The 26589-nt window shown below is 45.1% G+C and overlaps 1 protein-coding gene across 6 annotated transcripts in view; it reads left to right on the top strand.

The window, feature by feature from the left end:
• Window positions 1-26589, top strand: part of CFAP251 (cilia and flagella associated protein 251) — a 67663-nt gene that overhangs the window by 14172 nt on the left and 26902 nt on the right. For all 6 annotated transcript variants that reach the window (XM_078435845.2, XM_060612215.3, XM_060612211.3 and 3 more), the window contains 12 exons: window positions 2484-2595; window positions 2853-2933; window positions 7965-8042; window positions 9552-9602; window positions 11770-11984; window positions 14163-14357; window positions 15088-15338; window positions 15685-15836; window positions 17421-17594; window positions 18796-18980; window positions 25051-25165; window positions 26004-26167. In XM_078435845.2, the coding sequence (XP_078291971.2) occupies window positions 2484-2595; window positions 2853-2933; window positions 7965-8042; window positions 9552-9602; window positions 11770-11984; window positions 14163-14357; window positions 15088-15338; window positions 15685-15836; window positions 17421-17594; window positions 18796-18980; window positions 25051-25165; window positions 26004-26167 (1773 nt within the window). The remainder of the gene's footprint in view (window positions 1-2483; window positions 2596-2852; window positions 2934-7964; window positions 8043-9551; window positions 9603-11769; window positions 11985-14162; window positions 14358-15087; window positions 15339-15684; window positions 15837-17420; window positions 17595-18795; window positions 18981-25050; window positions 25166-26003; window positions 26168-26589) is intronic.

The following is a 26589-nucleotide window of genomic DNA, read 5'->3' as shown; positions in this document are numbered from 1 at the left end:
AGACCTTAAATTAGAATCACAAATCTAATCCATCAGAGACTCTGAGATGTTAAGTTCTCCTAAACATCACCCATTCCTAAACAAAATGACCAAATTCTCTTACCACCGATACGTTTGTGGTACAGGCCCGACCGACATCATCGTCCCTAGGTTGAATTCTGAATATCCACAGGGACAAGACGCTTTTCCCCACTAAGGGCATCGCCGTGGCATTTGTAGTAATAACAGGACTGCCTCCCAAGTGAATTTGGGGGGTACTTCCCAGGGTGAGGAAATCTTCTTGAGTGACAGGGAACCGGCCAGGTCCTCAGCCAGGGCAGACACTTGGTCCCAGCCAGTTGGGTGACAAGGGCTCTATAATGAAAAACAATGGGGAACCATCAGTCCCTGTCCCTACCACCTCCTCTTCACCTCTAGGGCAAGTCAGGGCCCCCCCCCCCCCCCCCCCCGCTCCACTGCCCCTCACTTACATCATTCCCATCCTTGCTTCTGCTGTCTCCTGCATTTCTTTGGCTCTCTCTCATATTTAAGTATCTAATTAAATTCCGCTTGTGACAGGCCTTTGCCTACTGCCTACACTTCTGCGGTCTTGCCAGTGACACAGTGCAGAAGTGAGTGAGGATAAACAGACGAAGTCCCTCCTCACCCAAACACACCTTCAGAGTCACCCATGTGTAGTTGGGAGTCCATTCCTCCAGACTTTTCTGTGCACATAAATGCACACACACTCTCCCTCCCTCACTTAGGATGATGCTCTGTATGCTGTTTCACAATTTGCTTTTTTTTTTTTTTTTTTTTGCAAAATCTGGACACCTTCCCACATCTACCTCATTCTTTTTAAAAGTAGCATAGTTTTTCATTATGCGGTTATGTCATAATATACTTTTTAATTTATTTTATTTTTGTATTTTATTTATTTACTTATTTTGAAAGAGAGAGAGAGAGAGAGCGAGCACGAGCAGGGGAAGGGCAGAGAAGCAGAGAGAGAGAATCCCAAGCAGGCTCCGCACTGTCAGTACAGAGCCTGATACGGGGCTCCAGCTCACGTAGAGTGAGATCATGACCGGAGCCAAAATCAAGAGTCAGAAGCTTAACCGACTGAGTCACCCAGGCGCCCCCTGCCCCACCTGTCATAATATTTTTAAACAATTTCTACATCCATGGATATTGGTGTTGTTTCCAGATTTTTTTTTTTTTTGCCATTAAAGCCATGCCACAGTGAACATGAGTGTATATTTATCTCTGTTTACTTTTGCTATTATTTTTCTGGGAAAAAGCCATAGCAGGGACATTGTTGGGTCCTAGTGCATATACATTTAAAATTTTGATAGATGCGGTGAAACTGCCATCCCAAAAGCTTGCTGATTTACATTCCCACTTAGGTAGGAGGACACGCGTTTTCCTGGGAGCCTGGGATTGTCATAGGCATCTTTCCCCATATTTTCATCCTTTGTGCCTGGCACAGAATCAGTGCTCAATAACTTCATGAAAGCAGCAAATAGCACATTTACGTGATGATGAATTAGTTTTATTTCTTCATTTTTTTTGAGGTAAAATTCACATAATGTAAAATTAGCCATTTTATTTTGTTATTTTTTATTATTTTATTTTAGAGAGAGAATGCACATGCAGGGGGGAGGGGCAGAGAGAGAGAGAGAGAGAGAGAGAGAGAGAGAGAGAATATCTTGAGCAGGCTCCATGCTCAGCTCGGAGCCCGATACGGGGCTCGATCCCACAACCCTAGGATCATGACTTGAGCCAAAATCAAGAGTTGAATGCTCAACTGAGTCACTTAGGCACACCTAAAATTAACCATTTTAAAGTGCAAATCCAGGGGCACCTGGGTGGCGCAGTCGGTTGAGCGTCTGACTTTGGCTCAGGTCATGATCTCACAGCTTATGGGTTTGAGCCCCGCGTCAGGCTCTGTGCCGACAGCTCAGAGCCTGGAGCCTGCTTCGGATTCTGTGTCTTCCTCTCTCTCTGCCCCTCCTTCGCTCATTCTCTGTCTCTCTCTGTCTCTCTCTGTCTCTCTCTCAAAAATAAACAAACATTAAAAAAAATTTTAAGTGTGCGATCCACTGGCACTTAGCACACTTACAGTGTTGTGCTACCACCACCCGTATCTGGCTCCAAAATATTTCCATCCCCCAACAAAGGGAAGCCCGTTCCCCCCTCCCCACGCCCCAGCAGCCACCGATCTGCTTTCTGTCCCTATGGATTTTCTAATTGTGGACATTTCATATTAATGGACTCATACAATATATGGTCTTTGTGACCGGCTTCTCGCACGTCGCAGGATGCTTTCGGGGCTCACTCATGGTACACTTGTGTCAGTGCACCAGGCCTTTTTAGGGCCGAGTCACCGTCCGTTGTATGCCTGGACCACATTTCGTTTCTCCATAGCTGTTATGCTTTTGAAATGAGTCCGTCTGGGAAGCAAGGCAGACCTCAGCAAATGCTCGTTCCCCGGTCCTGTTTTGCAGCATTCCTGTGCACACGATATTTGACAGCTGCCCGGAAGGCAACGGCATCGGGGCCATAGCCATCACCCGGGACGCCAAGTACCTGGCAACCATCTCAGATGCTGAAATCCAGGTACAAGGCCCTTCGGGTCGGCTTTGGCGGGCTGGCTGGCCTGTCGTGCGTCCCTGTGGGCAGCTCTGCTCAGGCCACACGGCGTGTGTGATGCTCTCGTGACCGGACTCCTTGGCCCCTTGTCAGGGGCTCTCTGCCTGTGGCTCGGCTCACAGTGCCGTCCTCAGTTCACCGAAGTTACAGGGTTACCACAGCAGGTGTGGAGTACTTCCGCAGCCTTCAGGACCTTTCTCATTCTCCTCTATCTGCTGTTACAGAAAGTTTGCATCTGGAGGTGGACATTAGCAGTGGAAACGCCAGCGTGTACTCTTGACCTTCCCAAAGAGTATGGGTTTCAGGTGAGCTCAACTGAAGTCTGTAAAGCTCTGCCCGCAGCGACGCCGAGCCCAGGTCAAAACCTACTTTCTGTTTTACTAGTTTTGTTACGGTGCACTAGAGGTCGTAAAGAAACAAAACAAAACACTTTCATCTCCATGATCTCGTTTTATTTTTGAGGCTAGTGGCAGTATTTTTCTGAGCACTTGTTACGTGCCAGATTCTGCCAAGTTCTTTACATACAATCCATGCAAACATGCTGGGTCGGAGTCGTGACTTTAGTAAGGCCTGTGGAATGCTACTATTGTTAGATGATTTGTCTGAAGTCACCAGCTAGCAGCCGTTCTTACTCTAGAGGCATGCTCTTAGCTGCTCTTCATATCCGGGAGTTGTTATTAATCTCGGTTTGCTTGAAGTGACTTGCCAAGGGCACCCACAAAGTTTACCCTGCTGTGCTGCATTGTCTTACTCATATTGCATCCTTCATTCATCGCACGCTTGCTGAGGGCCTACTATGCACCAGACACCGTGCAAACTGCCTACCTGGCTTGCAGGACCTGGAACCCAGTCAGAGGGTCTGGGTGACTAGGCTCAGCCAGGCACACACCATACCGCAGCCTTATGTCCATTTCTCTCCTTCTGCCCACCCCCCCAACTTTCCTCCGCTTCCCTGGAAAAAACTTCCTTTTTTTAAAATTTATTTTTTATTTTTTTATTTTTTAAAATTTACATCCAAATTAGTTAGCATATAGCATATAGTGCAACAATGATTTCAGGAGTAGGTTCCTTAATGCCCCTTCCCCATTCAGCCCATCCCCCCTCCCACACCCCTTCCAGCAACCCTCAGTTTGTTCTCCATAGTTACGAGTCTCTTCTGGTTTTTCCCCCTCCCTGTTTTTATATTATTTTTGTTTCCCTTCCCTTATGTGAAAAAACTTCCTTACATGTTTTCTAAGCTGAGCTGATAGGGTAGCCGCCACCCCATGTGGGTTTCTCAATTGGGGCAAAAAATGCCTCTGAGATTTTGATAGAGACTGCAAGGAATCTGTAGATCGCTTTGGGTAGTTACTGTTCTCGGAACAATCCACGGGCACGAGATGTGTTTCCATTTACTTACGTCTTCTTGAATTTCCTTCAGCAGTGTTTTATAGTTTGCAGTGTACAAATCTTTCACCTCAATTTATTCCGAAGTATTTTTATGCTATTGTAAGTGGGTCCATTTTCTTTTTCTTTAAAAAAAAAATTTTTTTTTAATGTTTATTTATTTTTGAGAGGTAGAGCATGAGCAGGGGAGGGGCAGAGAGAGAGTGAGACACAGAACCCGAAGCAGGCTCGAGGCTCTGAGCTGTCGGCACAGAGCCTGATGTGGGGTTTGAACCCACGAACCGTGAGATTGTGACCAGAGCTGAAGTTGGGTGCTCAGCTGACTGAGCCCCCGCCGGGCGCCCCCGTGGATCCATTTATTTTCTTAATCTCCTTCTCGGATTCCTCATTGCTAGTCCTGTGTACAGAAACTCAGCTTATTTTGTGTCCTGAAACTCTGCTGAATACCTGCGGCTACTTAAGTTTAAGTCAATTGAAATGAAAGAAAACTACAGATTCATTTCCTCAGTGTCACTACATTCCAAGTACTCATTAGCCACATGTGGCTAGTGGCCGCCGCTTTCGACGGCGCAGATTATCGAACGTCTCCATCTTAAGGTAAAGTGTCATCGGACAGCATTGCAGACAGCCCTAGGCCTGGATGGACTCCCCCCACAGCCTGCTCTGCGTCCCGACTGAGCAGGCTGGACGTGGCTGGAGAGAACCACCCAACTAAGCCGATTCCTTTTACTTGGCATCGAGCCACAAATGTGGAGGGAGCTCTCAGCACTGCCTGGCCATTCTAGTAGGCTGTCTTTTTGGTTTCTAGAGACAACAGTGTCACATCGTCTCCTCCTTCCTCTTCGGTCCTTTCTCTTTACTCTCAGCTGATGGTTTCTCTCATTTTTCATTGAGAAACTGAGAGCCATTGGATACAAACACTGGCCTGCTCTCACCCCCAGGCCTACAACCTGCCTTCAACCTACCACCTTCTCTTATCCCTCTCTCTGCTTGAGAGCCGGCTGCACTGGATCCCTCCCCACTCACGAGGCCCTCGCCTGCAGTGATCAGCTCTCCCTCTGCTGGGTGGTTACCCCCTCCACAAACACACGGGCTTCAGTGTCACTCTTCTTTGGAGAAGAAGCCGCCTCTGACGGTTCATGTCCCTCCAGCTCTCGCCCGCTGCGCCTCTTCACGGTAAAACGTCTGAGAATGACTGTCCGCACTTGCTTTCTTCCTTCTTTATCTTTTTTGTGCCCCAGACATTTGGTCTCTTTATGTTTTCATTGCTAAATAAGGTGTCCGTGTAAAATGTGTACATTTTAAGGAAGAGAACGAAATGTACCTGTGTGCTCACTGGTGGGTCAAGTAAGAGGACATCATCCAAACCCTGAGTCCCTTTGTCCCCCTTCCCCAATCTCATCTCCAGCCTTGCTTCCCAACTTAACCAGTGTCCCAGGTTTTGTGTTACCCATTCCCTTGCTTGCCTTTACACTTTCCCCCAGCAATGTACGTAGCCCTCCGTACTATCCTATTTTGTTTCACCTGTTTTAATCTGTACATATTTGGAGTCATAACTGCTTCATTCTCTCTGCCTGGTTTCTGAGATTCATCCGTGTTGATTATTGAGCTGTAATTCATCAGTTCTCACTGCTGTGTAGTTTCTCCTCGTTTGAGTACAATACAGCTCATTTATCGTACAGTCGATGAAGATTTTGGTGTTTTTCATCTGTCTTCCGCCCACCCACAGATCTACCGAAACTGTCCTTATCACAGTCGCTGGTGATACAGCGACCAAGTCAGATGAGCACTATTAAGTCCTCAGGTGCATCCCTGCCTGGGGGCATTTCCGGCTCTCTCACTGGCCTTCTTTCCCAGGCTCTTCTGTGGGCTCTTCCTCGTTCACTGCCTACCTTCTACGTGTTGGCGGTCCTCAGAGTTTAGTTGTGGGAGCTCCTCCTCTTGCTACACCTTCTTCCCGGCTGTTCTCATCCATTGCCATGGCTTTTAAGTACTGTGTACCCCCCAGGTGCATCCCAAAATCCTGCCTCCCTTCTCTGTTTCTACAGCCATCACATCCACCTGCATGACTACAACATCCTCCCATCTGATCTGGGTTCGGTTTTGACGCACTCCTACCAGCCTTCCTGTGGCAGCCAGAGCAGGCAGTTTTTGCTTTGCTTTGCTTTGCTTTGCTTTTCTTTACGATTTACTTGTTTTTGAGAGACAGAGACAGAGCACGAGCGGGGAAGTGGCAGAGAGAGGGAGATACAGAATCTGAAGCAGGCTCCGGGCTCTGAGCTGTCAGCACAGAGCCTGATGAGGGGCTTGAACTCACCAACCCTGAGGTCATGACCTGAGCCAAAGTCGGACACTTAGCCCACTGAGCCATCCAGGCGCCCCCAGAGCAGTAGTTCTTAAGCCAAACAAATTATATCCCTCTCTTAAAATCTTTCAGTGACTTCCCATTGGCATGGGAATAAACTTAAACTCCCCCTCCACCTGTCTCCCAACATCTATCTCCTGTTTATTAATGTTTTATTAGTTTCCATACCCTAGAATTGTACAGGAATGGACTCTTTTTGTGGGGGACTCCGGCTTCTTTCACTCAATTTAATTTTTGAGATTCATCCATGTTGTTACATGTTTATTCCTTCATATTATTCTTTGTGTCCTTTATTGAGTTAATGCTGAATGGTAGTCGTGTATTGAGTGGATATGACACAATATGTTTATCTATTCACTGTTGAAAGACATTTGCATTGTTTTCTTTCTATCTCTAGCTGTTGAAAACAAGGCTGCATGAACTTTCATGCACGAGTCTTTGTAGGGATATATGCTTCCGTTTCTTCTGGTAATTATCTTTGTTTTTGAAGGTTGTTCTCCCTAAATATAGGATTTTAGGTTGGTAGTTATCTTCTTTCAATACTTTCAGGATATTATTCCACTGTCTTCAGACTTACACCATTTCTATTGAGAAGTCAGCTATCAATCTTATTGTTCCTTCCTTTGAAAGCTATGTGTCTTTCCTTCCCCTCCTGCCCCAGTCTGGATGCTTTTATGATTTTCTGTTAGTTTTCAACAGTTGGCTTTTTTTTGTTTTTTTGTAATTTAAAAAAAATATATTAAAAAATTTTTTAATGTTTATGTTTAAGGGGGGGGGGGAAGGGCAGACAGAGAGGGAGACAGAATCCAAAGCAGGCTCCAGGCTCTGAGCTGTCAGCACAGAGCCCAATGTGGGGCTTGAACTCACAGACTGCGAGATCGTGACCTGAGCCGAAGTCAGACGCTCAACCGACTGAGCCACCCGCTCAGGTGCCCCTGAGCACCTGATGTGTTTCTGGAACCTGTTTTCCAGGGCAACCGGCTACAGCCCTTCACCCCAGGTTGCAGCCAGCCCCTCCCCCCTCCACATACATACCCTGGCAGGACATGTGCCTAAGTCTCCCGAGGGATTTCAGCCGTGTTGTTGCTATTTGATTTAGTTCCTGCATTTCATGGTTTCCTCGCTTCCATAGTTGCTGCAGGGCTCTTTGGGAAGAGAGCCAGGCAACCCGTGCTATTCGCTGCCTTGGCAGGAATCAGAAACTCCTTCCAGTATTTGGCATTCATTCCAAGTTACCTTGTGGCCTTGTCAAATTTAGAAATGTGGATGCAGCAGTTTTTGTCCAAAAGGACACAGAGTAAAGGTTATTAGTGAATATTGTTCAACTTTTGCTCGTTCCAATTTACAGATGATGAGTTATAATAAATAAGACTAAATGAGAAAGGGAACACATTTGAGACCATTAATTTTAACACTCGATGTTTAGATTATATTCCTGTTGTTTACAAAATGCCATGTCTTTTCTGTTTTATATTCCTATCCAGTTATTTATTATAATAAAAATATTATTTAATTTTAACAGTTTAGCCAGAGAGAAACAGAAAATTTATTGTAATGTAATATATTTCTATACTTTATATTTCAGAACTACCTTATTTTTAATCCAACAAATAATAAAGAATTGGTGAGCAATAGTAAAACACAGGCAATATATTATTTGTGGGTAAGTAGAAATATTTTTGTTTGTCTTAAATATGGGGACAAGTATGTGTTCATTCTCTAAATACAGATATATTGGTAATGTAACAATATAGTATCCACTTAGGAAGCAATAAATATGTATTGAAATGTTTTTTATGTAATTACAATTTTAATTTTAGCCCCACTGGAAATTAGTGCATTAAGTCAGAAACAGATAATTTAAATTTAATTTAATTTATTAAAAAAAAATTTTTTTTTAACATTTATTCATCTTTGAGAGACAGAGACAGAGCATGAGCGGAGAAAGGGCAGAGAGAGGGAGACACAGAGTCCGAAGCAGGCTCCAGGCTCTGAGCCGTCAGCACAGAGCCTGACGCGGGGCTCGAACCCGCGAACCGCGAGATCACGACCTGAGCCGAAGTCGGACGCCCAACCGACTGAGCCACCCAGGCGCCCCTTATTTAATTTTTTAAAGTAATGAGTCAAATATTTATTTAAACGTCCTTAACAGGTTTAAAATGCGGGGTTTTTCAAGACCTTGGTTTTTATAGATAGGAATTAGCAAACAGATCAGCAACATGTATACTGATACAGGGTGGAATCATGAGATTAAAAAAACATCGAAAGTTAAATATAAACTTACCACAGGACTCAGGAATTCCTAAATGCAAGAGAATGTAAAACAGGCAAGCCGACAAATACTCGCATACAGATGTTCATAGGGCAGCATTATTTGCAATAAGCAAGAGGCAGAAGCAAGCCAACTGTCCATCAGCTCATGAATGCAGACCCAATGTGGCAAGTGCATACAATGGAATATGATTCAGCGATAAAAAAAGAACGAGGCACTGACACCTGCTGCAATGTGGGTGAATCTCGAAAGCATGGTGATGGTGCTAAATGAAGGAAGCCAGACACAGCAAACCACATGCTGTATGATTGCACTGATATGAAATGTCCAGACCAGGAGAATCCAGGGGACAAAGTGCAGAATGGTGGTTGTTGGGGGCTCCGGGAGCCGCACGTGGGACTGCTTCATGGAGAGGGGCTTTCTTTCGGGGTGATAAAAGTGTTCCGGGACTAGGAGAGGTGATGGCTGCACAGCATTATTAATGTACTAAATGTCACTGAATTATACACTTTAAAATGGTAAATGGTTAATTTTATGTTATGTGGGCTTTACCTCAGTTAAAAATGCAAAACGAAAACACTGATTGAATGAATCACTGATTTTTCGGTGGTAGTCATTACTTCCAGTATTTATTGTAGCTTTAATGCCTTACAAATGTAGAATTCAGATTTGCATTCATTCCCATTTAAAGTCACAACCATTTGTGGCATTTTTTTTACACATTTGCTTTTCTTTCAGAATGTTTTCAGATGTTCCTGGAGGCAGCAGGCTCCCTTATCTATAGAGATTGCAAAGCTCTGAGCCTGTTTAGATGCATTTGTTTTGATTTTGTGGTTATATTCTTCTTTTGGAAACCAGGTCCTTTTTTTTAGTAGTGATTATTTTTTCTGTACTTAATAGTGTGAAGAGAGAGATATACTTGCTCACAGTGCCCCACATTTAACAGAAAAAGTGAGTATGCCTGTTCCACTTTTATATGTCAGAGTTTGTGCAGAGTAAATATGTATGTGTGAGCTTAGTCGCTTTGGGCTACTCTTGGTGTCTTGATATTAAACCACTGGGAAATCATTTGAATTTTTTACTTGGGTCCTTCACCATATTGAATTGCCAGCTGAAAATAATGGACTTTTGTTCAAAATAAAATATTATGGAAATGATAGTTGACTACCCTGAGAAAATACACAAAACAGCGATAGATTTGTGTGTGTGTGTGTGTGTGTGTGTGTGTGTGTGTGTGTGTGTGACACAGAATGAAAATTAATTTGGAGTGATATAATAGTTGAACATGAGTGGATCCTTTTTAAGCCACCCAGTTTTCAGAGCAATAAAACCTGATGTGGGGTATTGGGAGGTTTAAGAACCAGGGGGAAGGCAGTGCAGCAGGGGTTGGAGGAAACTGTTTGTCTTGCCTGCTCGCCTCCAGCTGTCCCGTCCAAGGTGGAACTGGGGTCCTGTCTCCTACAGCATTTTCTGCATTTGACACCCATGTCACCTGCCCCCGGCGAGCATCTTATGATGTTTCTTCTTTCATTCTTCACTCTTGTTATGATTTATAGGAACTTATTTTTTAAGAGGGCATGCCAAAAAAAAATATGAGATGGATGAATACAAGGAGAGAATATTCTGTCTGCAAGCTCTTTTTCATAAATCAAAGTTTTCGCAAAATAAAGTCAGTTCTCATTGTTCATGGCAGTTACGTTGGATCAAGTCTCTGCAGACCTCAGATAATGAATACGAAGTCATTGCTCCTAGGTGAAATACACGATTAGGTTCCTGCCGGCCTCTGGTCATTAACATTTTCGTCAACAGATAGATGCATAACTTCGTTTTATGTATGTTTTTGTTTAAAGACACCATATTTAATATGTAATGTTGATTCACTAACTTTGACTCACGACCGACAACTCTGGAACATATGCCTGAATGAAGATTATCTCACTCAGGTCTGTCCCCTGGAAGGCACATCGTAGCCTTCCTGCACTCAGGAACGCTACACAGCATTTCAGTATCTTGTTTGGGGCCAGTTTAAGTACTGAAATCGCCAACAAAAAGCACCTCATAACTGCAAACAACATGGCACTAAACAGACCACGAAAAGGACACTTGTTTACAGTCTGAGAGCTGAAGTAAGGCAGAGCGCATCCTCGCTTGACCTCAGCTAAGAACGTGCGCCTAGGGAGAGAGTCCAGTTTTTTTGCCTCTCTGCACATGTGCACGTCCGCAAATGATCATCGAAAGTCCCACAAGGATTGATTTGGGTTATAAATAAATTTCAGCGAGGAGGTGAAGTTGCAGATACAGAACCCACAATGAGGATTGTCTGTAGTTTGAAATGATGAAAATGCCTTGTATTGAATCAGAGCTGCTCTTAGAAAGAACTTGATGCCCTTGCTTAACCAGCTATCGTTTTCCTGACCCTCTTGCGTTCAGGGCAATAGAGGTAAACCGTAGAGTCTTCTCTGTGTAGTTGGGAGAACCGGGCAGCAGACATGCTGTCTTGCATGACAAAATGTGGAGTTTCTTTGATTTACTCATTTGTTAAATATTCACTGTGGGGCTCCACTCACTGCTTTGGGTTCTTTCTATACTTCATCTCTAAGATGTTGCCTAAGAGAGATGGCCTAGTGCCTTATTTTTTATAGCACACATTTCATAAGGAGTCAGGGGCATTTCTGTACTGTATGGTACTTAATTTCTACTGATGGGAAAAAGGCTATAATTATGAGACTGGGATAATTACTTTATGATATCTTACAACTGGAGCATGCTCACGACAGACATTAGTCTCTTTATCAGTCTCTGAAACCCCTTACTCTGAAAGTAAGAGAAGTTGAACAGGTATAAACAAGTGATTAACCACTCTTTCATTTGATTTAAGCAAACAGTTTAATTAGCACAGTACATAACCCTTCACTTGGCTCTGAGCAAACCTTCAAAGGCTCAGAACTGCCTGCACCCCGGCAATCCACCAGGGAGAGATTTGTTAGTGATTGTTTTGTTTAGATTTTATCTTTTTCCTACTGTATTTCAGTGTAATATTATAAAATGTCATATTGATAAATGTTTTGTTTTATATTTATTACCAACGGTAACTTGTAATCTGTCTTTTGAAATGCAGACGTTCAATAAGCTCGTGGGAAAATTAACCCAGTCAGTCTTTCATTTGAATTTAACACAAATACTCTCAGCAACAATGGAAGGGAAGCTGGTTGTCTGGGACATATACCGCCCCCCATCGTCTGCCTCCGCCTCTCTGGACTTTCCTCATATCAAACCTTGTAAATTGGTTCATTTGCAGAAAGAGGGCATCACTGTGCTTACTACAGTTGATAGGTAATTAACTTAATTAAAAAGTAGCTATCAAGGATTACAAAAGTATTTTAAAACCCTTTTGGATATATACATGTATTTTGTATATGCATAGACTATTTCTGGGGAAATTCGTTATTAACTGGGAATGTTTGTTGCCTCTGAGGAAAAGAATGGAGAAGTAGGATCAGGGTGGGGGTTAGATTCACCTCTTTTTATAGTCTCATTTGTACTAATTGGTTTGCTTTTATTATTATTTTTTTAATCATGGGCATATATTACTTTTAAAAATCCCTTTGTGTTGGTGAAACAAAAAGTAACTTGTTTTTCCTTCCACACTAATTAGACTTTATTTTGCACCCTAAATTTTACATACTTTAATTTTAAGACAATAACGTGAATAACTATGTTGGGGTTTTTTTCTGATTACAAAGTAACACTTACCAGGGTCCCTGAGTGGCTCAGTGGGTTGAGCCAGTCAGGGACCCTGACTTCAGCTCAGGTCATGATCTCACGGTCTGTGAATTCAAGTCCCATGTATGGCTCTCTCTTGTCAACACAGAGCCTGCTTCAGATCCTCTGTCTCCCTCTTTCTGCCCCTTCCCCACTGGTTCTCTTCCCCCCGCCCCTCTCAGAATAAATGAATGAATGAATAAATAAATAAATAAATAACACTTACCCATTATGAAAAGATGAAATACAACAGACCTTTATGAAGTTCACTGACTTGAGAGGTTGTAGGGGCTCAGAGAGGATCATTAAAAGCCTTAGTCTCAGATAGAAAGGGGTTCACATTCTAGGTGCATCTGTTCCCTGCTGAGGGACCCTGGGCAAGGGACTTTGCTGAGCCTCCATTTTTCCATCTGTAAAATGGGCATAACAATACTATCGCTCTCAGAGTGATTTTATGGGGATTTTGTGAGACAAAGCATGTAAAACTTGTAACACATCGTCTGGCACAAGGGAGCCCTCGGTAAAAAAGTTAGTATGCTAGGAAGTTCCCAAAAGTGATGGAGAAAATTGCCAAATGACAAGGACCATGCCCATATAATTGGAGCCACTGTGCCATCTGCTTTCCAAAAGCCCTGCTTTCATTTTCATTTCTTTTCTTTTTTTTTTTTTTTCATTTTCATTTCTTTTAATAAAGGGAGCAGTGAGGGTCTGGCGTGGCTTTTCAAAGAGAAATGTAAATTGCTGTCCTCACGTAGTCGTGTGGAGAAGACGGTGATGGAATTGCCGCTGATGATGAACCAACCTTTAATTACTTGGGGGTTAGGGCCAGTGAAGACCAGGCCTCTGTTCCGCTCTCTCCGTGTTAAATAAAACCCAGACGGGACCAGGGAGCCCATGAAGGGAAAGGTCTTGAAAATACTTGGCTTGTTTTGCCTTTTCTGTCCAGCAGAGGGCAGTGAAAGGTGTTCTAGCCAATTACTCTGCCCACCTGCCTCGCTTATTAATCAGAAACCTCATTTAATCACTTTGCATATATGAGAGGAAATTCATCCCCCTGTCCGCCCCCCCCCCCCCAATTAGAATTACGTTAGAGACTTTTTTTTAAAAAGCCCATTTGGAATGGATCTGAGGACTGGAAATAAAAGCCATTTTGTCACGCGGCACTGCCTTTGGCTGTGATGACTGGACAGGGTTTTACGATGGCTCTAACAACAGTGCCTTCTTGTAAAGCAGCTTGTGTCCTATTGCCAGGCTGGGTGATATCGGAGGGCTGGTAGACGGTTTCACAGCAGAGAATGTAAATCACTGCCCATTGCCACTGCACATGGCTGATCTGGGAAGGCAGGGAGAGTAAAGCAAGAGCACAGATTTTGCATTAGGTACATCTGCATAGTCTAGCCACAGGGCCTGATAAAGTTGCCTTGTGTAAGTATGTCCCGTACGTTATTTGGGACATACTTAAGCTAGAAGATTACTCATTGTTTAACTGAAATTCAAATTTAATTGGGCAACCTCCATTTCTATTTGCTAAATCTGGCAAACCCAGGCCTTGAGCAAATTTCTCAACTTCTCTGAGCCTGAGTTTCCTAGATGTAAAGTGGAATAACAGTAAAATCAGCCTTGGATGGTAGTATGAGGTCAAGTTTTTACAATTCCCAGAGTCTAGAGCCTGACATATGATTAGCTGTTCAATAGATATCTGGTCCTTACTACAGTTAGCTAACAAACTCACGTTTTTCTCCATTTCAGCTATATTGTCACGGGTGATATTAGAGGTAACATTAAGTTCTACGATCGCACCCTGTCCATTGTTAACTGGTACAGCCACTTCAAACTGAGCTCCATAAGGACCCTGTCCTTTTCAAAGACCCCAGCAGCTCCGCCTACCGAAAAATCAAACTATCCTCCAGACTGCACTTTAAAAGGTGACCTTTTTATCGTAAGGTAAGTTGTTAAGGAATCTAGTCATTTGAGTGGCCAAAAAAATGATTGATGTCTTATAGTTGGCATGCAGTGGAATGTTCACCTTGTTCCTAGCATATGTGATAGAACAGGATCGCTCAGTCCTTTGCAGGGCTCGAAGATGGATCTCCAAGGCTGATTATCATCCCTATTTAATCATTTTTTAAGATGAGGCATTATTTTCGTATTGAGACTCTTCAGCGACTGGAAGCTGGACAGGGCTTATCCCTGAGTTCTAATCTCTGTTGTGTTTGGAGTCCCTCGCTGTAGCTTGGTGTCTCTTCTCCAGGCCGAGTTTGCCCTAGCGCTGCGGTTAAAGGCATTTGATAATTAATAGCCATAACATTTCGAGACTGAATTATGTGCGAGTCTGCTTAATTACCCTTGCCGTATTTGCAGGCACATCTGTATGTGTGCACCAAACTCCATATTTGCATACACAAATGAATATTTGCATGTGCAGATTAGCTAATTGTACAACTGACTGTCCATCTGCATACTTAATGACTCAATTTACATGTAGAAATGTGGGCTTTTTCACTTGCAAATGGAGGCTGTTGGGTATTGGTAGTATATTTTTGGAGATGGTGGGTTAATAATGTCACTAAATTACAGACGACAGAGGCGTTTCATGTGCAATTAGAAGCAGAATAGCTGGCGTGCCCCGTTCCCTGCAAACGCTGATAGTGTCTGGTCTCTCCCTGGCAAACAGGAATCTTATCATCGGAACATCTGACGCTACAGTGTACCACTTAACGACGGATGGGACCAAACTTGAGAAGTTATTCGTGGAGCCCAAGGATGCCATTTGTGCCATCTCCTGCCACCCATATCAACCCCTCCTCGCCATTGGGAGTTTCTGTGGGATGATCAAAGTGTGGGATTATGAAAAGAAAAAATACCTTTTCAGCAGGGTCTTTGAGAAGGGGCTTGGCATCCAGAGTCTAACCTATAACCCTGAAGGTATTTTCATTTCATCAGCCTGTCTTAGCCTCCAAATCAAAAACAGACCCAAATGGCTGCAGCCCTTGGCTGTAACAGCTCCGGGAAGTTCACCTTGACCGCACTCCCCCCAGCAGGCCGGATGACGCACCTTGTCCCTCTGGACCCTGCAGCGTTCGGTGCCTAGTAGTCTCTGAGCACTCATCCCAGAGACTCCTGCTTTTCAGTCCATTTCTCCGTCCAGGGTCCTTGTCCGTCATGTTCATTGCTGTCTCCTCAGCACCTAGAACAAGGCCTGGCCCGGAGTCCATGTTTCTTGAATGAGTGAAGTCCTTTTCCAGCATTGTTCTCTGGCCTGTGATTTCAGGAGTCCTTCTTGGAGCCGGCTTCACCGAAGGGACAGTTTACATCCTCGATGCAATGTCCTTAGAAAACCAAACCCCGGAGCCTTTCAAATATTCCAGAACCAGCGTGACTCACGTCAGCTTCTCGCATGACTCCCAGTACATGGCAACTGCTGTAAGTGTTTCCACTGTGTGCCATCCAGTGGTCTAGCAGCCTTGTTTACGACCAAAAGGGAGAGGGGACTGGGCGGGGTGGGCGGGGATCGCTGGCGAGTGACTGCTGATGGGTTCGGGGTTCTTTGAGGGGTCATGTAAATGCTCTAAAATTGTGGCATGGGGCAGGGCTCTGTGAGTACGCTAAAAACCATGGAGTTGCACACTTTAAAGGTGTGAATTGTGTGGAGTGTGAACTGTATCTCCACAAAGCCGCTGTGAAGGGGGTGGGGGAGACTCTCGCTCGAAAACGAGACCGGGCCTCAGGACCTGCGGACTGGGATTTGGCCATCCTGACAGCTCATTTTGGTGTGTTGGTTTCTGGACCCCTTTCTCGGCATCCATCCTTTCATCTTTCTCTTTGATTTTTGACAAGATGACATTCTCATTCATCTCAAAGCACAGTCTTCCCTGGTGTTTTGGATTCTGTTCCTTCCCTCTGTGAATAGGGCTCTTAAGCTCAGTAAAGATTTTCCGAGACCTTTAACCTCTCCCTTCCTGCCAGCTCTCCTGGTCTGCAATGCGCAAGTCTTGCCTTGATGTGGGGTGAGGAGTAAGAGCCACCATGTCCCCGATGCTCTCCCACCCCTGCCTCTGTGCCCGGCTCCTCCTCTGGTCCTGCCTGTACGGGCCCAAAGCTGAGCCTCCGCACCCCTGCAGCACCTGACTTTGGCGCCCCCTTCCCTCAGGCTGCTCTCACACACTCTCCTACCCAGTTCACTCTCAGCCATGATACTATTTAGAACTTACATCTTTTAAGTTTTGTGTAGCTGGATACAGAGAAGGGAGGACAAAGGCAAAAGAGTCAGGGTTTCATTTTTCCACACAGAAACAGGTGGGGACCAGAAGAAGGGTAAGGCCACAGTGTCAGTGTCTCCCTCCCCGACAATTACCTTTGTGGGTTATCTACTGTTAACCTTAATATGTTCCTCTGTAAAATGGGTATTGTGGGTTTTTTTTTAAATTTAACGTTTATTCATTTTTGAGAGATAGAGAGGGACAGAGCATGAGTGGGGAAGGGGCAGAGAGAGGGAGACACAGAATCTGAAGCAGGCTCCAGGCTCCGAGCTGTCAGCACAGAGCCCGACGCGGGGCTTGAACTCACGAACTGCGAGATCATGACCTGAGCTGAAGTTGGACGCTCAACTGACTGAGCCACCCAGGCACCCCAAATGGGTGTTATTTTATTACTTGCTCTGATAGACTAAAATTTATTTTTGGATAAAATAGTCTTCTTTATTATTCTTTTTATTGTTTTAGAGATACAGCACAGACAAGAGTGGGGGGTGGGCAGAGGGAGAGAGAAAGAGAGAATCTCAAGCAGGTTCCATGCTGTCATCACAGAGCCTGACATAGGGCTTGATCTCACAACCCTGGGATCATGACCTGAGCTCAAATCAAGAGTTGAATGCTCAACCGACTGAGCCACCCGGGTGCCTCTTGGATAAAATATTCTAACGGCAACATTAGTATGAAAAACATGATGATGATTTTCAAGTTACAAAACCTAGCAAGGAATGACTTGTACTCTTTTGCTCCTATTCAGGATGTACGTTTTACCGTGTCTGTTTATGTGGTGGTAGTCAGAAATGGACACAGGGTCTGGGAATATCTGGCAAGACTTCGTTCTCATCGCAAAAGCATTTGCAGTCTCCTGTTTGGGGTTCATCTGGACAGCAATGAGCCGAGACTGCTGAGCCTCGGGAAAGACAGGCTCTTGGTAAGCCGTTCAGTGTCCGTTTATCTCACCACTGGGACTGTGTGTATTTCATTCTTGTTGTGTCCCTGGCATCTGGTATAGCACTGGGCCCACAGTGCATGTTGGAGAAAATGAGTGTACAGCATAACATAGTAGCATAAACATCTCTGGGTCGATGCTTGGTCTCAAGGATGTGCAAAAGCAATGCTCCTTCAGTAGAAGCTGTGTTTGAAAGGTTGAATCTGGATCCTGTCCCAGGCTAGCGACCTGTGGCCCCATCCTCTCCCGCGATGCTGGACAGAGGCCGCAGCAGCTCCCGGTCAGCCACACGGTCGGGAGGGTCAACGGGTGGTACACGGACAGCCACCTGCACCCACACGGCTGTTACGTTTGTCACTTTTAGTACAGGATACAGTAAATTACATGCAATAGTCAACACCTCATTATAAAACAGGCTTTGTGGTGGATGACTGTGCCCAACTGGAGGCTCATGTCCGTGTTCTGAGCACGTCTAAGGCGGGCCAGGCTAGGCTGCGGTGTTCCCTAGGGTAGGTGTGTTAAATGCATTTTTGACTTACGATAGGTTTATTGGGATGTAACCCCATCGTGAGTCAAAGAAGTTCTGTTTCTGTCCATCTTAACTTCCTTCCTCGCTCCCTCCCTTTCCTCCATCCCTTTGTCTCCTTTATTATGGCCACCCATCCATTCATTCATCCTGGCCTGGCCACCAAAATCTACCTATGGGTGAAATTCAGCAAGCTGCTAATTTATCATGGTCAAGCGCTGAGATTTAGATATGAATTAGTTCCCACCCTCAAAGAGTTCCCAAGATAATGTTAAGGGAGACAGTATAACATAACTGTGAGAGTTCAGGTTTTGGAGTCAGTTGGAACCTAAATTTGAATTCTCACCCTACCAGTTCTTAGCTGTGTGACCTTGGGCAAGACACTGAACCACTCTGAACAGGTTTTCTAATCTGTAAAATGGGCACAATGGTACGACTTGACAGGGGAGTCATGAGTGTTAAATGGCATCATGTTTTTAAGGTGTTTAGCTCACTGTCTTTGCTCATAAGGAATGCTCCATAATGGCAGCTTATTAGGAGCAAGGGTCTAAGCAAGTCTTCTCTTAAGAGGCCCAACGTTGTTTCCCCCAGGATAAGACTGTGGGTTGACTTCATTTGGCTCAGTCCTCATGTGTGAACATCTGGGCTCCTCTGCAGATCGAGTATAATCTTCTTAAGAGCTCCAAAGACCACCTGGAAGTCCTGGACATTCACCGAACCGATCAGAGCAACTACCCTACCTGTATGGTCTGGTACCCACCACTCACCAGGGAGCTCTTCCTGCTCATTTGCAACAGTGGCTACAAAGTGAAACTTTTTAATTCCACCACGAAAATGTGCAGGTAAGCAGCAGGAGCCTCCCACTGATGCAGAAATCAGTTCCTCAGCCCCCAGCTTATTTCACGTCCCAGCTCGTGGACCCATGAGCAGCTTGGCTACCTTTACTCACACTCACTTTGCAGAGGAGGAAAGAAAGGCATGGAAAAGTTGAGAAATTCTCATCCAGGGTCACGTGGCTGGGAAGTTGCCAGAGGCAGGATGCAAATCCAGAGCCCTCTTCTGAGCCCAGCCCTGCACAGAGATGAGGGACCCAGAGCTCAGTGCCTGAGACCCTGTGAAGGAACCCGAGAAGTTGCTGATGCTTTATAAACTCTCCTATCCTTCCCTCGTGGATAACAACAGATATTTTCACTTGAATACTACCAATTGTGTGATTTTTAAAAAAAGATTTTATTATTTTTTTTTTAAGTAATCTCTGCACCCAACGTAGGGCTCAAACTCACAACCCCGAGATCAAGAATCACATGTTCTACCGACTGAGCCAGCCAGATGCCCCTAATTGTGCAATTTTTCTTACTCTTGGTTCCTAAAGGAGTTTTTCAGTTTACCTGATGGCATTCGTGTGTTCCCGCAGTATTCACCCAGCCCCTACCTGAGCCAGGTTCTGTCCGAGGTGCTGAAGGTGGGGATGCAAACAGCATTGTTCCTGCCACCATGGAATTTGCATCTTGGAGGGGGAGTGGAGTTCGTGGGAGTTCTGGGCCGGGTCCATGTTTGAGGTCAGGAGCACATGGTGCTTTAAAGCCATGAGATGAGAGAAGATTCCAGAAGGGAAAAGTGCATAGAGGAGCGGCCAAAGGACCAAGCCCAGGGCATCTTCAAAGCTGAGCCTTTCAGAGCAGCAGCCTCTCCATCCTGAAGTAGGTCTACATCTGTGCTTGGCGCTTGTGCTGCTAGGCCCGGCCCCCAGGGTTTGCTCCTCCTGAGAGATACAGATTATGGTGCACCGTCCCTGCACCAGGGCTCTGCACTCTTCTTCAACAACGCTCCCAAGTATTATCCCACTGAGGTTCTGACATGCAACAGAAATTGCTGCTCAGGACAGGATGAGACTTAATCCTTGAACCTAGTTCTGACTCTGTCCTCTACTTCGCACCACTGAGTGCCGGTGCAGCCCTTGCTTTGGGTGCATCCCCTCTCTGCCCGGGGTTTGGCTGCCTTGTGGTATGGCTGGCAAGATCAGAGCCATGGAGGCTGGAGAAACACAGAGGTGAGAACTCATTAGTGACCTCACCTGGGAGAAAGAAGTGAGAAAACTGGCCAATAGCAGCTGGTCCTATGCTTGAGGAAGATTATCGTTTTGAAATGTTTCTCAGTAAGATAGGTCCTCAAAGGATCACCCTCATATTCTTCTTCTTCCTTTTTTAAACATTTGTTTCCAGAAGGGTACAAGGAAAAATGACTGAGAAATGCTATGTCATGTGGCATGAATAGGAGAGAAATCCAGCACAACTTTTTTTTAATGTTAAAACACTGGGAAGGAGACATTTGAAAGATACATGGCAAAAGAATTTTAGGACGATCCTGGAATCTTCATACATCATCTTTAATGGAAACAAACCTTTTGGACATGGACTATCCCATAGATATGCAAGTCCTGAGGAAATCTGACTTTGCCAAGCAGATAGATTGGGCACGGAGGGCCCCCAGGCTCGAAGTTCCTGCTAACAGTTACTAAGCAGAGACTTAGAGCCACACAGTTAGAGGAGTTTCTGCCATTGATAATCAGTTGGAAATTAGCATAAGGCATCTTTTTATTTTTATTCAAAAATTTCTTTTCATAAAACATCTTTTACAATTTTTTTCAGAGAGACAGCCTGAGCAGGGGAGGGGGAGAGGAGAGAGAGAGAGAATGTCAGGCAGGCTCCATGCTGAGCAGGGAGTCCAAAGTGGGGCTTGATCTCATGACCCCAAGACCACGACCTGACCTGAAATCAAGAGTTGGACATGTAACCAACTGAGCCACCCAGGTGTCCCTTAAAAAATAATTTATCGAAGTGAAATTCAATAACACAAAACATAAAAACTAGTATCACCTGGGTGGCTCAATCGGTTGAGTGTCTGACTTCAGCTCTGTCTCTCTCTCAAAAAAATAAACATTTAAAAAAACATAAAAACTAACCATTTTATTTTTTAATTTTGTTAATGTTTGTTTATTTTTGAAAGAGAGAGGGAGAGAGTGAGCCGGGGAGGGGCAGAGAGAGAAAGGGAGACAGAGAATCCAAAGCAGGCTCCAGGTTCCGAGCCATCAACGTGGAGCCCAACATGGGGCTTGAACTCACGAACTGTGAGATCATGACATGAGCCAAAGTCAGATGCTTAACTGACTGAGCCACCTAGGCACCTCGAAACTAACCATTTTAACGTGAACAATTCACTGGCATTTAATGCATTCACAATGTCATACAACAACCACCTGTATCTAATTCCAAAACATCTCCATCACTCCAAAGTAAAGCCCTTTGCATAAAGCATCTTTTAAGTTGTAGGAATAATAAGGCCTCATAACCACACTTGCTTGGGTAAGAAGTGCCTTTTCATGATAAATCCAAAACAATTTTAAAATGCATTAAAAAATAGACCTTAAAAAGGCAGTTCACAGAAAAAGACCAATAAACCTATGAGCAGATGTTCACTAGTGTATCAAAGATGTAAATGAAAGCAAGACATCATTTTTCACGAACCAGATTAGCAAAGATAAAGTTGACCAACAGTGCACAGTGTTGGCAAAGGTGTAGGGGGGTGGGCACTCTCTGCCTGCTGGGGAGATGTGGAAACTGGGGCATCCGTTGGGAGAGCAATTGTTGCCCGCTGTTAATTTGCATCATGTTGTCTGATGTCTAGGAATGTAGCCCACAGACGTCCTCACCCAGTATGCCAAGACATAAGTAAAAGGATGTCTTGTTTGAAAATATTTTCAAAAGTGGAAACAATCCAGATGTCCATTAATAGGGGATTGGTTAAATGATGGCTTGTTACTACGCTGAAACATGATACTGCTTGTAGAAAAGAAAAAAAGAGGGGCATCTGGGTGGCTGGGTTAAGCATTTGTCTTGATCAGCTCAGGTCTTGAGCTCAGGGTCGTGAGTTCAAGCCCCACACTGAGCTCTGTGCTATGTATGAAGCCTACTTAAAAAAAAGAAAGAAAAAAAAATCAGCTTTCTGTGTAGTATCATGCAACTATCCCTATGACATACTATATTTTCATATACAATGGTGTTTCCATAATTTATATAATTTTCACATAAAATTATAATTATATAGGTTAGAATACATAAAAGAAATTCTCAAGTCTCAGACATCAGACTGTTACCCACAATTATCTCGGGATGAAAGAGTGCAGCAATGTGGGGGTCTAGGTAGACTGTCTATCTTATGCATGTCTAAATGTGTGAAATTGTTTACAATGAATATGTAATACTTTTTTAATTAGAAGCAAAAGATGCTAACTTTATGAAATTGTCAGATATGCTTAACAATGGTGACAGTTACATTGGCTCCTACTATGTGCCAGAAATTGTTCCAAGTGCTTTATGTATATTAACCTACTTAATGTTTACCACTGACTCCTGGGGGAGGTGCTGTCATTGTCATTGTCCCCATTTACTGTTGAGGAAGTGGAAGCATCGGGAGGCTGAATAGTTTGACTTTTTTTTTTTTTTTTGCTTATAATTTAAATCAAGATACGTTTTACATATCATAAAATTTACCCCTTTTCAGTGGTTTTTACTATATTTACAAAGTTGTGCAATCATCACCACTGTCTAATCCAAGAGCATTTTCATCACCCCAAAAACAAACCCTGCACCCATTAGCAGCCATCCCCCATACCCTCCTTCCTTCCTTCCCCAACTCCTGCCCCACTCCTGACAGCCACCAATCTGCATCTGTCTCTGTGCATTTATCTATTCTGGATATTTCGTGTGTATGGAATTATACCTGTGTGACGTTTTGTGTCTGGCTTCTTTCACTCAGCATCCTGTTTTCAGGGTTCATCTGTGGTGTGGCATGTTTCAGTGTTCATTTTTATGGCTGAATAATACTCCATTTTATAGATGTATCCCATCTGGGGGCACCTGGGTGGCTCAGTCGGTTAAGTGCCTGACTCCGGCTCAGGTCATGATCTCACAGTTAGTTCGTGAGCTCGGGCCCTGCATTAGGCTCTGTGCTGACAGCTCAGAGCCTGGAGCCTGTTTCCAATTCTGTCTCCATCTCTCTCTGACCCTCCCCTGCTCACGCTCTGTCTCTCTTTCAAAAATAAATAAACATAAAAAAAAAACGTCTACCTCATCTGTCTATTCATTCACCTGTTGGTGGACATCGGTGTTGTCTCTGTGTTGGGCTCTTATGAACATTTGTGTGTAGGTTTCCATGCAGGTACATGTCCCGTTTCTCTTGGGTAGAGACCTGGGAGTAGAACTGCCAGGTCACATAGTAACTGTTTAACCATGATGAGGAGCTGCCAGACTGGTTACCAAACAGTACCACCCACTCACGTTCCCACCAGTGGTGTGTGACAGCCCCATGTCCTCCACGTGGGATTCAAATCAGTCTTCTCTTAGCCATGGTCTCCCCGCCTCTGTCCACTCAGGGATACTTGGGGAAGGTCCTCGGACATCCCCACACAGGGTGACTTGTGGCTAACCAACGTGTGGTCCCTCAGGTGGCTGTTTAGCATTTCTGACATTTCACCTAAGTCTCCATGTGTATGAACCTGACCGTGGATCATCCAACCTGATCCCCCCCGCCCCCGGCCCCCTGCAGCATCCTGCAGCCCGGCCAGCATCTGCCCTCACAACTGGCCCCTGCTCCCCTGCTCAGCTCACCGCCCTCCACCTCCCACTCCTTCCCCCTTAAATTTTCCTTCCACAGTTTTCCACCAACAGTCCATCTTCCATGCACTTGCACCCCCTGTTTTCACCGCCTGTTCTGTCACCTCCATATTCTTCTCCACCTTTCCAACTCACCATTGCACACCCAGCTCACAGGTCTCCTTCCTCAGAGCTGTCTCTGAGCCCTGAACCTGCCTGTTCCCATGTCTCTGCCCTCACGGTGCTCCCGTGCCTGTCGTCCCTGCCAGGCTGTGAGCTCACGTCTGGGTCCGAGCACCTCACACAGTGCCTGGCACAGAAGGTCCTTAAAAAAGGCTGTTTAATGGATCTGTACTTTGTTTGTTCAGTGCACGTACATGGAGTATGTACTGTCCCCACTAGACATGGGCTGGGGACAGGGGACACAGGGAGAAAACACATCCAAACAACAAGGGACTTATAATAAGATTGTAATAGCTACTCGCCTCACAGGGACAGATCCAGGTTTTGTGGGGTGTGAAGTGTGTTCGGATTTGTGGGCACTGTTAAAAAAAAAGGGGGTATATAATTAAGGCTAAAACACATCAGGACTCCTCCTAGGCCTCAGAAGATGCCTGTGCGAGCCAGAGTCCTGAAGCTACCATTTTCCAGCTTCAGGAAATGTCCTGCTCCGGGCTCAGGGTAACATCCCGTCACTTCCTCGCCTCAGATCAGATTCCTAACAGAGTCTGAGTTAAAGAAGTCTGACCATCATGGAGGTACAATTCATTACAGTCTGAGTCACAGACAGTTTTTTCGGAAGTCTGTGTGTTGCACTTGGACCCGCGTGTCAGGCGTCTGCAGCAACAGGTATCACGTCATCTAATCTCTTGGCCGACCACTGAGGAAGGGGTGTTTTCCTGCTTCCTGCCCACGCGTGCCACTCGTTCACCGCCTTTTTCACATCCCCTGTTCCCGTACACATTCTCGAGGCATAATGTTCCCTTCACTCAGCCGTCAGGAAGGAAAGTCAGAACCTCCACGCAGAAAGCATCCTTCACAGTCTGACTTTCCTGGAGCATTTACCGTCTGAGGCTGTGCCCCTTATTTATGGCCGCTGTTAGCCGCAGTTGAGAGCGAGGTTCTTAGCCAAGTGACAGGTCAGGAAATTCAGAATTTAAAATGTATACAGCATCATGAAACGTAGCCAGTCAGGAAAACTGCATTCAGATTTGTGGAATTAAAAAAAAAAAAATGTTTCTTTTTTTTTTTTCTCATGCAGAAAGACGCTTCTTGGGCCAGTTTACGGTTCTTCCATTGAACAGGTACAAATCCTCCCGGTGAAGAGCACCTTGGAATTGCAGAAACGCTACATGGTGTTTATTAACAGAGACAAGGTATGAGCCTCTGCTCTCTGCCTCTGTGAGATGACGCTGTGGGTTTTGAGTGGCAGTCAGCCCCAAGTAGGATCAGACTCTAGGAGAGCCCAGCCCCTGACTTCTGTCCCGGTCCACAGTGCTACTGAAATTTGCCATAAATGAGTGGAAACGGGTCTTAGGAGGCATTTTGGAGCGGAGTTAACTCTATTTTCTGTACTCCCATGAAGACACGTTGTCACCAAAGGATTTTTTCTTTCTGATTTATTTACATGGAAAAAACTTATAAAGACATGCAAACTCGTTGCACTTAGTCCTACATTTAATAAATAATCTAGGGGCGCCTGGGTAGCTCAGTCAGTTGAGCGTCTGGCTCCGGCTCAGGTCATGATCTCATGGCCTGTGGGTTCCAGCCCCACATCGGGCTCGGTGCTGACAGCTCGGGGCCAGGAGCTGGCTTCGGATTCTGTGTCTCCCTCTCTCTGCCCCTAACCCACTCGCATTCTGTCTCTCCCAGAAATAAATAAATATTTCAAAAAAAATTTTTTAAATAAATAACCTATTGAAAAGCGTAAAATCATGGGATTCCAGAATTATTCTGGAAAACCTTGGATATCTGACTCTGAAGACCAGTGAAATCCTTACTGTGTCTCTACCGGGACCTGGCATCTCTCCCCTAAGGGAACGCCCCACAGGGGTCAGTGTATGTGAGCCCCTGGCCACGCGAAATGTGTGGGGTAGCTCCAGATGCATACGTCCTTCCGGTAAACAGAACCGGAGGTAGCACGTGAATGTGCGAGGTCCTAGCCCAGGCCCCAGTTGTCTGAATCTGAATTTCCAATTACATATTCCTCCCTAGGTTGGACTTCAGATCTTACCTGTGGATGGCAATCCACATAAGACATCTGCTATTATATGCCACCCAAGCGGGGTGGCTGGAATGACCGTTTCCTATGACGGCTGCTATGCCTTCACGGCAGGAGGACATGATCGATCGGTGGTGCAATGGGAAATCAACTTAAGGTATGTGTTGAGGCGAGAACCCTACCCCCACAAAGAAGGTGTCAAGTGTAGCTGCCTTTTTCTTAATGTTTATTAATTTTTGAGAGAGAGAGAGAGAGAGAGAGCGAGCATGGGAGGGACAGAGAGAGAGACGGAGACACAGAATCTGAAGCAGCCTCCGGGATCTGTTAGCACAGAGCCTGACGCAGGGCTCGAACCCATGAACCACGAGATTATGACCTGAGCCGAAGTCGGATACTCAACCGACTGAGCCACCCAGGTGCCCCCAGACCCTCTTTTCTTAACTAGTAACAGCAGACGGGTGTTAACCCCCTACAGGCCTGGCGTTCGGGTTCCTCCCCATGACATCTGTCCATACCGATGTGCGGATAAAAGGTTACTATTCACTACTATTTGCAGCGAAGGCAGCGTGATTCCACTTT

This window comes from Panthera onca, chromosome D3, assembly GCF_046562875.1.
Source record: "Panthera onca isolate mPanOnc1 chromosome D3, mPanOnc1 haplotype 2, whole genome shotgun sequence".
NCBI lineage: Eukaryota > Metazoa > Chordata > Mammalia > Carnivora > Felidae > Panthera > Panthera onca.
Note: the sequence above shows the minus strand (reverse complement) of the source record. Positions and strands in the feature narration are given on the sequence as shown.